Source organism: Malus sylvestris, chromosome 5 (genome assembly GCF_916048215.2).
Source record: "Malus sylvestris chromosome 5, drMalSylv7.2, whole genome shotgun sequence".
NCBI classification, from domain to species: domain Eukaryota; kingdom Viridiplantae; phylum Streptophyta; class Magnoliopsida; order Rosales; family Rosaceae; genus Malus; species Malus sylvestris.
This window is the reverse complement of record NC_062264.1, coordinates 16628217-16643149: the sequence shown is the minus strand read 5'-3', so window position 1 is coordinate 16643149 and position 14933 is coordinate 16628217. Positions and strand designations below refer to the sequence as shown.

The following is a 14933-nucleotide window of genomic DNA, read 5'->3' as shown; positions in this document are numbered from 1 at the left end:
GGAAAGGAGAAAATAGAGTTATCTTTGTAATCTTATGATTCCTGATTATATATCAAAGCACCACTGTTGCTCTAAGGACATACTCCAGTCACACTGACTGTAGAGGAACCTCGTAAATTTTGTGTCTTGTTTTATTCATTCTACTGCACACTATCGATTTTACAACATTTCCAAATTTATAATCATTTGTAACGGCTCGTTTGTACAAATAAAATAAATAAATAAATAAAAAAGATGGTTTGGATGTCTCTGATCAATTAAACACAGTACATTAATCGGAAAAATGGATATAGGTACATGTAAGCAAGCAGCAGGAGCTCTGAAAGTAGCAAAACCAGAAGGAGAGAGAAACAAATTCAAAGCTGTCACCAAATCATTACGATGTTCAACCCAACTACTGCCAAATGTTGGCATAGCCGATGATACTCCTTCTCCGGATGCACTCCCCGAACATTCCATATGCTTTTGTGAATGGTCCTTGAGGATGCAAACTGTAGGCCTTATCAAAAGCACCCTCAGATGAGGTTCTTTCTGCACTGGACACCAAATTCTTAACCATGTACATAATCATATTTGAAAAGGATCTTGTTGAATTAAAAACATTCAAAAACAGCAGAACCTTCATAATTTTACTTTTACGGGTAATTCAACAAATTGGGTTTCGCATTGATCATAAATACACTAAATTTCATACCAATTTGAAATCTACACAACAAACAATTACATATTATAGTTTCCTATGACACAATACGCATCTTACATCACTACAACAACTAAAACGCATTAAAATTGATTATATCATGAATTCGAACAACGAAAAAGGAAATCGAATTCGATTACCTTGTACTTGCCAACCTCTTCACTGACTTCCTTCAAATAACCCTTTGTGAAAATCAGACCGACGTTGCTCTAAATCCGAAAAACAACAACAAATCAGAAAACCAACGAATACAAACAAATCAGCAACCACAAATAGAGCCAAAGAACGTACCACAGAGGGGGACGAGGTTGAGGTAGGCACTGTTGCCCGTCTTCTCCGCATGGATCCTAACAGACCTTTTCATCATCGTGTTTTTCCCTTTTAGAACGACGGAGTCTCCGCGCAACCTCTCGCGGATGTTTTGGAGCTGCTTGGAGCTGACGTTGTCGACGGCGACAATGAGGACCTGGCCATACTCGTTGAGGGAGCAGAGCTTGGAATCGTAGGCGATCTTCTAATCGACCTTGGAGGGTTTTCTACTATTAGGGGTACTTTTGGAATTAACTTTATCCATGTTGAGCTCTATAATCCAGCCCATGTAGAATTTGAAAGCCCTAGCCTTATGGTTAATTTTGAGGTGCTTTTGGTTAAAGAAAACTATAGGGTGGTTTTTTGTTAAAATATTTTGGATCCAAGCCCTTTTCATTAAAGCTTCCAAGAATCAATGAAGTCAAACTTTGCTTACTATATATGGATAGTTATAAGAAACATTCATTTGTAGATCGTATTGTGTCATCAATATCATAGTTTCAAGTAATCAGCCTACTACATGGAGGAAAAACACAGAAAAGGGCGGCATAATACTTGAGGATCTGGCAAGAATAGTACGTTTGAAAAAATTGCTAAACCGTCTTACAAATTCAATCGTTAAACATTATACTGTAACCCAAGACAAAGATAAAATATATAGTTTGTTTACAAATCAAAACGAAGTGCTGCTATGATCCTCAACAGCTATGAATCATACAAAAACACTGCAAATCCACCATCACACATTAGTCAAAAACTAAGGTTAAATCTAGTGCAACATTAAAGAAATACAGTATAGGATCATACAAAAGAAAGTTGTATAGTTAGATACTACATAGATACATCAGGACCAATCAGAATGCTCTTGAAGGCGTTCATTAACTGTCTACCCAATATACATTACAGTCACCTACATCATAAACACTTTAAACTATCTATGAGTTGAAACAGCCAATACAACTTTTCAATTGTGAGTTGAAATTCATTACGAATTATATGAGATATCAAGATACCTTTATAAAGTAATCTATGTTCCTTTGAAAAAAATTGGTTGTACATAGGTTTTTCTCTCATGCTGTACTTGTGGATGCAAATTTCCGCCATTATTTTCTTGGACAAAATTGCACCTACAAAACAATTAACACCTTAAGTCAAGGCCAAGAGCCTCACGCGCCCACGATGAATGGGGGGCTTTGGCCAAAAAACCTCTGATGCCAAAGTTAGAATTTAGAGAGAAAAAATATTTAGAGAATTTTTGGAAGTTTTGCAAGAGTATCAACTTAGGTCTTTTGAGAGAAAATGGGATCTAATTTATAGAGAATGACCAATCCCATTTTTAGAAGATGTGGCCGGCCCTTTTGGGCTCCTTTTGGTGTGTCATGGGTGATGGGTTATGTAATGGGGGATTAATTGGCATAATGGGTCATTTAATTGGTTATTTAATGGATTAATTAGGGGAAAATTCCATTAATTCACCAATTAATCTAATTTAAATGGAATGTTTGGAATGGTTACCTTGTGGAGTATATGGATGAAATAACTTTTATTTGTTACCTTCTTTGGGCATTTTTGACTTGATTAACGGATGATTGCCTGCTGCTCGTGCGTAGGAATCCTGGTATGCTTCAAGGGTATTTTTGTCCTTTTTTATCCAAAAATCCACGTGTCGTCTTGTGAATATTTTTGACTCCACAGTACTGTATGAAGTCCGCTCTTCTGGCTTGAAAAAAGATGCAAATAGAACTGATAAAAAAGTGGGAAATGAAACCTCATGGCGATTCATTAAAGGCTGTCAAAAGGGGAGAGTATAGAGAAAGTTTTGGTCAAAATGGTACAGTGCTTGCAAGGGATGAAAGACTAAAAATTGTAATGTCTCTACATGCAATCGTAAAAGAGAAATTTAAGAATAAGAACAACAACAAAGTTTTATCCCACTAAGTGAGGAAAAGAGAAATTTAAGAACAAACCATAAAAATAGTGATCGCAGACTTCCCGAGAATTCGAAGGACCAATTATCCCAACAGCCAATGCCTTTTGGTCCTCTGCCTTCATCATCTACATGCCAACATTGCCTCTAGAAGAGCCTTATCAATAACCGAGTTAATAAGCATAAAAAGCATAAGTTTTGAGGACAAACTTAAAGCAGATGCTTTTATCGTTAACATGAATAAGCATCTATATGAATACTAATTGCATACTCCCTAACGTATTATAAGCATGGTGTGTACATGGTATTTATATAAAAGTATTTACATAATGTTATACCAAATGCCAGTTTGACAAAATAACATGAATTGCCAAGAGGTATCAGCTCTCTATATATATGTATATCAACTTGTCGTATTTTATAAAAACTAAAAGTATGGACAATTCAGTGTACCTTGGTTGCACATTTGTCATATCTAGCAGCTCACATCGGCCACCCCCCACTGAATCCAAGGCTGAGAGAAGCCTTCGGTGGGAGTTGCCATCTGAAGCGCTACTCTTATCTTTGCCTTTGTCTGATCTGACATCTTGCTTATTATTGCATGGATGCCAAGTTGCCCCAACAGCCTTCGATGTACATATATCTAAAATGCGGTCTTGTCCTATTGTTAGAAGCAAAGATAGGAGCCCTAATAGCATAAGCTCCGCTTTGATATTCTCAAGAGCTTAATAGAGAGCTCTTTTGTTTCTCTTTGTCAACCACTAGAAGGAGTGCAATTAAAATTTAATCAAAATACCTCATTTCGCATTTATAATAAATCCAAAAATAACTTCATAAGATGAAATTAACCTAATTACATGTGAAAGGAAACCTTTCCAATTAAATGAATGAAATATTCAATGTGGATCGAAACCAAAACAAAACAAACATCGACAACTGCCCAAGTTGGTGCTTGCTCCAAGGGTCTTCCTCCTTCTCCTCCTGCCATCCTTTAATTGAAACCAAATTTTCCTTCTACCAAATAATACTATTTTCGATATATTTCTTTCGGTGTGTAAACTTAATACTAATTCCCGATCATTTTCAGTCACTTCCACTGTAATTAAAAGTTTACACACTTATAAACACACAAAATTCAGTTTTCCATTCTAAAAAATAAAACGAAAGCATAAATGTCAAGTCAATGTTCCTGCTGTATTCATTAATTCAACGATGCATCATGTTGATGCACAAAATCAGTGAGGACTTTGGTACAACAGAAAGTGTTAAGTTTGTGACCTTCGCTAGATTGTTCCAGTCACTAGTGTGGATAAGTATGTAAATGGATAGAGACAGGGAAGCAAACACAAGATGTACATGGTTTACCCAGATTGGCTACGTCCACGGAGTAGAGGAGTTCTCATTAATTGTGAAGGGTTTACACAAGTACATAGGTTCAAGCTCTCCTTTAGTGAGTACAAGTGAATGATTTAGTACAAATGACATTAGGAAATATTGTGAGAGAATGATCTCTATTTATAAAAGAGAGTTTCTAGTTTCATTCTGACATTGACACGTGTTGTGTTGTGATTGGCTTCTGATATTGACATATGTCGCGCTATGATTGGCTTCTGATGTCGACATGTGTCGCGCTGTGATTGGACTCCTGGTTAGAGGGAAATTCTTTTGGGTCCTTGACGGTATAACGTTGACCGCTGCTCAGTAGTTTCGGAATTGGTCAAATATGGTACAAACACATCAAATACAAAAATTAAATTATACCTCTAATTTATAACCTTTTGATCTCGCTTCATCTGCAGCTAAACCAAAATTTAGACAGTCCCCATTATAATTCTGTCCAAAACCAGATAGCAACACCATGTAAAAGTCATATTGGGTGTCTACACCCACACTTTACAATTTACTCATAAATTTGAAATTTGAATCACTTGGGCTTCAAAAATATTTGCACAGAAATTCGAAAGAAGATGAACAAACTAAAGCAAAATCATATGTACTGGGCAATTGACACTCACCCAAAACTGCTATCGAGCTATGCTGCACGGAATAGTGATGCGCTGTGAAGAGAACTCTACGATGTTGACAAAGTCCCCGAATAACTTAGAAATTTACAGAGATCAAATTTACAATCGAATGAGCAATCATTTACTGAATTATAAAGGAAAATCTTCACAAAAAAAGTGTCTAGTTTTACAAATAAATGAAACCCAAATTAAATTTCTACATAAAACTAAGAACTTGAAAGCTTAAGAAAGACCCACGAATCCAACCAAAGAAAGACCCACGAATCCAACCATAAAAAGACGTAAACTGTCGCATTGGCAAACCATTTACAACCCCAAAATGAAATCTTAAACAAAACTCACGAATCCAGCTCAAAAAAGTTCAAATTCAAATCAACCAAGACAAACAAAATATCAAACATGGTTCAGTGTCTCTCTTAGCATTTTAAGTCACGTGGTGTTGCCCGATATATTATTGTCTTAACATTTCATGTACTCATGCATTAGATAAAAAAAGATATAAAATGATATCCATGTTAAAATTACTTGGACTGCTTTATCGTGGTTTAAGAAAGCAACCCTAAATCATAGTATCAATGATTACCAAAAACCCTCACTTCTCACTACATGTTTAAGATACATGAACCCATACAAACCGCTTCACCATTCACCTATACGCTTGGTGCTATAAATCCAAATAAAAATGGCTACTAACCAAAGCATCCTTTGAACAAATTAAGAAATTCAAATAAAATTAAACACCAAGGAAACAATAAACACAGAAAATATATGCTTGAACTGTTAAGCAAATCAAGATACTAATAGAAATAAAGATATGCTTGTACCGTTAATCAAATCAACAAAAATAAAAGACAATTAACAGTGTGAGAAACGACAGCAAGCAGACCAGCAGCAGGCACAGCCTTCTCCGATGAAGACATGGGAGCACCAGAATCGGCAACGAAGAAACAGAGAAATCAATCTCCAATCACCAAACAAAGATTCAAACCCAAAACTGCATAATTTATCATAAAATTCACACAATCGATTCGAGTGCGTCCATTGAACTTTAAGAGATCACAACATCTTTCAATAATCGGGATAAAATAAATTCAAAATACAAACACATTTGCAATGAACAAGGACGAAACAACTGTAAGATTGAAAGCAAAAATGAAACTGACCAGTTATTTGTTCCTCTCTTCTAATTTTTCAAGTATAGCCTTCTTTAAAGCTTCTACGTCATTTTCGGTTTCAACTGTCGTCTTCGGGTCACCAATGGATTCATCTGATTGACCAGATCAACTGGCATCCAATGCGGTTTGTGCATTTTCGAGTTCATATCTCAAATTCCTTTCGTTCTCTTCCATCTCCTGATAACAAAAATCATAAATTTTCAGAAAGAGTGTTGGTCTCCATTAACAAAAATACGATATACTCAAGTCTCATCTATGAAGCATGGATACGGATACGGATACGGCGATACGATACGACACGACACGGTGATACGGAAAATCTCTAAAAATTAAGATACGATACGCTATGGATACGGCAAATAAAAATGTATATAGCAACAAAAATATACATTTTAAAACATAATTCATCATTCAAATTCAAGTACATTTGAGTTGTTAGAGAAGGAAAGTTCGAAATCTAATCCTCTTTATACAGTAGAAGAAGTGTCAGAGTCGTATTCATGGTTTTAGTTAGAGGGAAGCTCTTTGTATTTAGCAACTTTCAATTATAGATGTCTCCTATTAATTTTCTCCTCCTCATTACCTTTTTTTGAAAGTGTAAATGTATTTTAAAAGTAGGATACATGTATCCTAAATGTAGGATACACATATCCATTATGTCAAATTCGTGTCCATCAACCAGGATACGTGTCGGACGAGTATCCGAGAGTATCGGACAAGTATCGTATCCGATCAAGTATCGGATACGGGATACGGGACCAAATAGAAGTATCCGTGCATCATAGAGTCTCATCATTAGCTTCCTCTTCAGCAAATCTGCTTCTTGAATTTTCTCCTGTATTTTATTCACACGATATTGCCCTTTCATATACAGCATTCTCTTCCTGCAATGTCACCTCCCTCAACTGTGCCTGTCCACAAATGCAAATGGGAACTATATTAAGAAAGATTAAAGCATCGCCTTTTTGATACTCCAACTTAAACTACACAACTCCATAGCCAAAAATAAACAATCACATAAAACACAGATAGCAAACAGAGAAAACGCATTAAATCAAGTACATCCTTGAATTTTTTCAGCATAAAGACTTGAAATCGGGCTCAAAAACTGGAAATTTCACTTCAATTAAGCAGCTTTTCAGATGTTTACAGCTTAAATATGCATGATAACAAAAAGAATCATCCTTTCTTCAATAATTGGACACTTACTGAAAAACCCTAATTTATATTATTCCGATTACGTAACCTACGATGACAAAACCAGTTACAGAACCTACCATTGTATGATCAAGATCTGAAACCATCATTAGCCGAGCTTCGAACCGATCCATGACTATCCTATATCCAATGCAAACCTGCACTGAATTATAATATACAAAAAATACAAACATCAGAAAAACCATTCCAAATCCAAATTCAAATATATGATTCCAATGACATGATGATGGACACACACACAAACACTACAATAAAACTTGCCAGAACAACAGAAAGTTTTACAAATTTGACATTCTGGAAGCTTAGAGTCCTTCACTTTTGCCTTTTGCCATGAGAATGCAACCTTCGACCTTCAGTTGAGCTGCTGCATGCTGCTGCAGGCTCGGTGCTTTTCTCACCTATAACAGAAAAATTAGGGAACTCAATTTATTATTTATATATCATCAATTATAAAATAGTAATTCATCCCTCCCTCCCTTAAGATGATCCTCCATCAAATCCAAAGTTTGAAAATTAAGAGAGAAAAAAACATATTTTTGTCAAATTCTTCACCCAACTAATTTCAGAAGTTCAATCCGAGTCTTTTAAACAAAACAAAAACCCAATAGCTCAAATCTCCAAGTATCCTTCAATTCACTAATTAATGTGCAATCCAATTCCAATTAATAAAATTATAATCTATTATAATTATCATGAACTAATATTAACACTGCTCATAAGAGTAGTTGGATCAAGCGTTCAGACCCAAAATAACACTGTTCATTTGACGAGAGAGAGTCGAGAGAGAGAAAGAGGGAAAGAACAGGTTCTGCTCCAAACACTGTACATTTGAACAGTGCAATTGGAATCCCTTCTTTAGACTAAAGTAGGGGTGGTTTGGGAGTGAGGTGCTTAAAAAAAAAGCACCCATGAAAAAAAGCTGTGAGGGTTTTAGGTGTTTGGTAAACTGAAAAAAAAATGCTTATTTTGGAAGCTGCTGTGAGAATAAGCTGAAATCAAAGGAAAAAGCTGAAGCTGGTATTTGTAGCTTTGGAAAACTGGTTTTTTTTCAAAGCACACAGATCTACAGTGCTCCTTTAATGAAAAGACCCACTATCAGATTGTTTTTTTTTTTCCAAAAGCACTTTTATAAAAAAGTTTACCAAACACTCTGCTGATTTATTTCACAGCCGTTTATTCTCACAGCACAGCCGCTTATTCTCACAGCAGCTTTTTTTCAAAGCACAGCAATACCAAACCAGCCCGTAATGATGCCACTTGGCACCATCATAATGTGGCAGTTTTGTAATATTGATTACTTACTGTTTGTAACTAACCAATTAGGGTTTTGAAGGTCATTTGGTTGTTATATATTGGACTCCTTGATAGTAAGTCTTGTTATCTGCTACTATAAATAGTAAATGTAAAGAAAATGAGTCATTGTAAAAGAAGTCATTTGTGTAATAGAAAGTTACTTTTATTATGCAATTGAGAAAGACGTAGAAGGGTTTTAACACTAACCCAAGTGATGAGGATAAGTAGATAAATTGTTTAAAATTAAATTAGTTTAGATCAAGTTTTCGATTCTCTTTCAATATAACATGAAAACTTAATGTACAGAATAGATAAACTAGCACAAAATTAACACTTATACAAGAAAATTCAGAAGAAGTGCTGCACATATTGATTGATCAAGTGGTACTTCTCGAAGATTTCTATTCATTTCAGAATGTGAATGTTCTGCGATAATGAGTTGGAAATAGAGTATGATTCCAAGGAGACGTCGCATACTGGATGCGACGAAGCTTATACACCATTTTTTTTTTTTTTTTTGAAAAATCTTATACAACATTTGGACCTAAATGTCTACATCAACCATCCTCTTTCAGTGCGGTCCAGACCCAGTCAGTTGTTAGACCCTTTTTGAAATGTACCCCACTGCATAAATTATAAGCACATGTTTGATAAGTGGTAGGGTCAAGTCGGATTGAACGTTATAAAAGAAATATCATTAAATCAAGAGAACTTTAATGAAAAACTCATGATATTGTTCACTTTAACGAAAAATCATATTTTTACACTAAAAAATCAATTATGATACTATTCATTTTACCCTTTAAATCAATCATCGTTCATACGCAAAGTTTTTAAGTCATTTTCATCAGTTTTCCTTTAAATCAATAGCTTATAAACAATCTTTTAGTGCTAAAGCTAGATGAGCCATTTGGAAAACTTCCATGCACCGAGTGTATATAGCACTGGTATTTCTTCATACCTCTTTTTAAGTAGGGGAAGAGATGTTTCTATCCTTCTTTTGCATCTCTATTCATAAATTTTTATGCGAGGTTGAGTTATGTGAGCGACATGTCGCGAAATGGATATGAGGTTGCCGAAGACATTTCAGGCCAATAGTAATACAATTTCATGTGAAGAAAAACACACACACAACATTGAGTTATTAGTCTAAAATGTCATTGTGATCGTGTAACTATTCAATGGAAGTCCCTCTCTCCGGTGCACACTAGTTTATTTCCTTTACATTGAAAAAAAAATTCAAAGATGAAATAAAAAGAAAAAAAATAATGTTTTTTTTTTATCCAAAATGATCATTGAGATTGACATAAATCATCACTTTGGTCTACGATATTTAAAATCGATAATAAAAGTGGTCTCCAAGATTGTCCACATACCACCGTCAATCATTTTGGTACTTCTGTGAGAATTTTTTGTTATGTTGAGGATATTTTTGTCAATCAACACCTTCACTTGAACCGATGGTGTAATCAATTTAATGAAAATTTTTCATAGAAGGTTCAAAATGATGGATGGTGACTAATCTTATGGACAGTTTTATATCGATTTTAAATATCAAAATCCAAAGTAAGAAGTTATAACAATCTCATGGACCATTTTAACTAAAAAAATCTAAAAAAACAAACAATAGTGTGTGCCATAAAGTAGAAAATGGAATGCGAAAATTATTTCTTAAATTAAAAATATCCATTCAACACTTAACGTCTGTTAGATAAGGCCATCAATTGGCAAAGGGGTGTGATATCCACACACCTCTTTTTACATCTCCCACACCTTTTTAGTTTTCGACCGTCTGATCGGATGAATTAAAGAAGATCAACGGACATAAATTAACAAGGGATGTGTGAGAAGTAAAAAGAAGTGTGTGGATAGCACACCCTTTAGCAAATAGTTTGGCAGTTTGATGAGGGTCCTACTCTTCACCCTTTGGAAGTGTTTTTTATATTGGAAAGTCCAAAGTTGCACATATAGGTCATGATGCGAACACCAATGACATATACTGCTACTAGAGTCTACAAAGAACACATATTTGTGCTTTTGTAGCACTGCATCAACTTGCGTAATTGCCATTGTCAGTCAATTATGGTCTTTTCATTGGACTAAGATCTTTTCCGGATCAATTATATCTGGATCCGCGAGATCAAAACATTTTGGCGGTTCGTAATAAATCGTGTGGCCAGAAATTAATTCATATGTTCAACGCGTCTTCTCCTTCCCTTCTCCTCTGCAATCACCAGGAACCATGCAGTTTTGAAGTCCTCTGCAATCCCCAATTGGTCCTCTACAAGCTGCAAATCTATTTGATGTGAATGCCCCCTACTTCCCAAGATCAGTAGCCCACCCATTCTGTTGAAGGGTAGAATATTAAAGATAAGTGTAAATATCAGTTTACTACCTTCAAGTTTTGTAGTTTCAATATTTGGTACATGAAGTTTTTTTCGTCCCAGATTCATACCTAAAGTATTAATTTTCGGACAGTCTCATAGATCCGTTAGTCAAACTGTTAACTCTGCCATTAACTGATGATGTGGTGCCTATGTGGACAATGACTAGATGCCACATGTCATTAAAGGGTCCACGTGGAAATTAAAAATTCAAAAAAATAATTATTTAAAGAAAAGTTATAAAAAAATTAATTAAAAAAAAAAAAAAAAGAAGCAAAACCCAAATCGTCTTCCCCAAATCCCCCCGTGCCCACCCCCATCACCTGTAAGCACTTACCTCCCCATTGCGCCTCCATCCCACCTTTTCCCATCCCCCATCATCCTTCCCAAAAATCCTGTCGTCGCCACTCGAGCCCACCCCCTTCTCCCATCCCAAAAATCCCATCGTCGCCCTCCTTCTCTAACTCCACCACCCTTTGTGGTCCATTCCTCTCTAGATCCCCCCTCAGCTCTTCCATTGCCGCCTTCAACCTCCTGAACTCCCACATCAGAACCTTCGGCCCCTTCCACCCAACCCTCCATCTCTTCCAACATAACCACCAGCGCACCAAAACAAATCAAGAATCAAATCACCATTTTTCACCGTCGAAAAACCCAAATAAGCGCAGCTCTTTGCGAATTTCAACTCCCAGCTCCAAATCGTCGGTTCCGACGGTGATTTTAAATTCGAGGACACTAGGAAGCCAGAAATGGAAGATAAAAAAGCTCAAAGTGTGGACGACGGGGGCGAATGCGAGAGCAAAAACGAAGACAATTTCTCTTTCACACCCACGAACGTCGATGGTTCACCGATTTTCGCGGACGATATATTCCAAAACGACCAGATCCAACCGATATTTCTGATTTTCAACCAAGATCTTCTCTTCGCCGAAGCTGACGACGACGATGCTTCCAGAGCCAGAGCGGCCTCGTCTGCAACTCTATCCTCGTCTCTAAGGCCACTGTTGAAGAAGCCCTTCTTCATAGTCGTCGTCGGCATCCGAGTTGGACAAGCTCAAAGGGGTCCTGGAAGGAACGTACGACGAGTGGTCAAAGAAGCCGATGGAGGCGGTGCCGGAGCTCCGTAACAAGAGCAATTCCACGAGATCCTTGAAGTTGTGGAGAGTCAGAGACTTGAAGCTCCGAAGCAACAGCGACAACAAAGACGTTTTTGTGTTCCTGAACCCTAAGTCGGCGGCGAGCCCGAAGTTGAGCCATGAATCGGTGGCGGATGGGAATAGCAGCACTAAGATTCAAAAGACAGCGGAGAAGGTAAAGAGGAAAGCTAAGAAAGTCGAAATGGTATTGTCTGCGCATGAGAAGAATGGGGGTTCTGTTTTTTTTTTTTTCCACATGGACCCTTAATGACACGTGGCGTCCAGTCATTGTCCACATGGGCGCCACGTTATTAGTTAACGGCAAAGTTAACAATTTGATTAACAGATGTATGAGACTGTCCCGAAATTAATACTTTAGGTAGGACTCTGGGACGAAAAAAACTTTATATACCAAATATTGAAAGCCACGAAATTTAAGGATAGTAAACTGAGATTTACACTAAAGATAATGTCTTTCTGGCTCAGGAACTCCGTATAATCTACCATAGGAAAATGGACAAGTCTTAGTGAAATGGAACTCGCCACCTGATCCGAGCCGTGAAATGGAACTCGTAACAAGAGCAATTCCACAGGATCCTCGAAGCTGTGGAATGTCAGAGACTTGAAGCTCCCAATCAACAACGACAACAAAGACGCTTTCGTGTTCCTGAACCAGAAGTCGAGCTAGGAATCGACGGCGGATGGGAAGAGCAGCGCTGAGATTCAATAAACGACGGAGAAGGTAAAGGGGAAGGCTAAGAAAGTTGAAACGGTATCATCTGCGCAAGAGAAGAAAGGGGGTTCTGTTTCCTTTTTTTTTTTTTCATATGGACCCTTAATGACATGTGGCGTCTAGTCATTGTCCACATGGGCGCCGTGTCATTAGTTAACGGCAGAGTTAGCAGTTTGACTAATGAATGTATAAGACTGTCCCAAAATTAACACTTGGTATGACTTTAGGACGAAAAAAACTTCATGTACCAAATGTTAAAAACCACGAAACTTGAAGGTAGTAAACTGAGATTTACACTAAAGATAATGTCTTTCTGGGTCAGAAACTCCGTATAATCTACCATAGGAAAATGGACAAGTCTTAGTGAAATGGAACTCGCTACCTGATCCGAGTCGTGAAATGGAACTCATAACAAGAGCAATTCCACGGGATCCTCGAAGCTGTGGAGAGTTAGAGACTTGAAGCTTTGAAACAACAACGATGACAAAGACGCTTTCGTGTTCCTGAACCCTAAGTCGGCGGCGAGCCCGAAGTCGAGCCAGGAATCGGCGGCGGATGGGAAGAGCAGTGCTAAGATTCAAAAGACAGCGGAGAAGGTAAAGGGGAAGGCTAAGAAAGTCGAAATGGTATCGTCTGCGCACGAGAAGAAGCGGGGTTTTGTTTTTTTTTTTTTTTTTCCACGTGGACCCTTAATGACACGTGGCGTCCAATCATTGTCCGCATGGGCGCCACGTCATTAGTTAACATCAGAGTTAACAGTTTGACTAACAAATGTATGAGACTATCCCAAAATTAATACTTTAGGTATGACTCTGGAACAAATAAAACTTCATGTACCAAATGTTGAAAACCACGAAACTTGAGAATAGTAAACTGAGATTTACACTAAAGATAATGTATTTCTGGCTCACGAACTCCGTATAATCTATCATAGGAAGATGGGCAAGTCTTAGTGAAATGGAACTCTCTACCTGATCTGAGCCGTGAAATGGAACTCATAACAAGAGCAATTCCACAGGATCCTCGAAGCTGTGGAAAGCAGAGACTTGAAGCTCCGAAGCAACAGCAACAACAAAGACGTTTTCGTGTTCCTAAACCCTAAGTCGGAGGCGAGCCCGAAGTCGAGCCAGGAATCGGCGACGGATGGGAATAGCAGCGCTGAGATTCAAAAGACAGCGAAAAAGGTAAAGGGGAAGACTAAGAAAGTCGAAATGGTATCATCTGCGCACGAGAAGAAGGGGGTTATGTTTCTTTTTTTTTATTTCCACGTGGACCCTTAATGACACGTGGCGTCCAATCATTATCCACATGGGCGCCACGTCATTAGTTAACGGTAGAGTTAACAGTTTGACTAGCGGATGTATGAGACTGTCCCAAAATTAACACTTTAGGTATGACTCTAGAACGAAAAACACTTCATGTATCAAGTGTTGAAAACCACGAAACTTAATATAATAAACTGAGATTTACACTAAAGATAATGTCTTTCTGGCTCAGAAACTCTGTATAATCTACCATAGGAAGATGGGAAAGTCTCAGTGAAATGGAACTCGCTAGTCGCTACCTGATCCGAGCCGTGTATGATTGTCGTATCTTTTCAAGATTTCAAGAAAAAATATTTGACTGAATAGTGTAGAACAAGTGATGATGACGTAAACACAGGCGTAACCAATTACGATGAGAGCAACTTCGTCAGACATCTTCTGTTGGTCGAAAACTACAAGGAAGGTCTAGACCTTCTTTTCCCGAGTGGAAAGTGACACTATCCCCTTCAGAATGCGCCACGTGTACACTCTATCCATAGACGGACGTTAATTTCCGCGTGTGTCTCCTGCCCTTTCGAAACCCAAACGACGGTCAAAGAGGCGCGTGTGTCTCCTGCCCTTTCGAAATGCAAACGACAGTCCACTGCCAACTGCCAAGGCCAACGTACTACAAAACCAAAACTCCCACGTGCGTGACCAATCCGTGTCTAAACGGTGTTAGACAACTGCCGTCCATGTCATCCTCCCAATATAAACGCCCGCCACTCTC

At 37.7% G+C, this 14933-nt stretch overlaps 1 protein-coding gene and 1 long non-coding RNA gene across 3 annotated transcripts; both read right to left on the bottom strand.

Moving 5' to 3' along the window:
• Positions 1 to 157: 157 nt before the first annotated feature.
• On the bottom strand, positions 158 to 1260 carry LOC126621660 (uncharacterized). The gene is made up of 3 exons (XM_050290200.1): positions 992 to 1260; positions 841 to 909; positions 158 to 531 (listed from the first exon to the last, which is right to left on the bottom strand). The coding sequence occupies exons 1-3, from the start codon at positions 1040 to 1042 to the stop codon at positions 160 to 162; spliced, it is 492 nt and encodes a 163-aa protein (XP_050146157.1). The 5' UTR covers positions 1043 to 1260; the 3' UTR covers positions 158 to 159.
• Positions 1261 to 3395: 2135 nt separating this feature from the next.
• Positions 3396 to 6383, bottom strand: LOC126621253 (uncharacterized). 2 transcript variants are annotated; one of them, XR_007622863.1, is made up of 4 exons: positions 5847 to 6383; positions 4952 to 5084; positions 4698 to 4769; positions 3396 to 4032 (listed from the first exon to the last, which is right to left on the bottom strand). It is a non-coding gene; the product is annotated as an uncharacterized LOC126621253 (long non-coding RNA). The 2 variants fall into 2 exon arrangements; XR_007622862.1 differs by having other exon boundaries at positions 4698 to 5035; positions 5785 to 6383.
• Between the last annotated feature and the right edge of the window lie 8550 nt (positions 6384 to 14933).

Bases quoted from the DNA above. Each gene is read 5' to 3' on its own strand.
- LOC126621660 (XM_050290200.1), bottom strand. From the start codon at position 1,042: ATGCGGAGAAGACGGGCAACAGTGCCTACCTCAACCTCGTCCCCCTCT. The intron at 910-991 runs GTACGTTCTTTG...TTTCGGATTTAG, and splicing joins CAACCTCGTCCCCCTCTGTG to AGCAACGTCGGTCTGATTTT. The intron at 532-840 runs GTAATCGAATTC...TGTCCAGTGCAG, and splicing joins AAGAGGTTGGCAAGTACAAG to AAAGAACCTCATCTGAGGGT.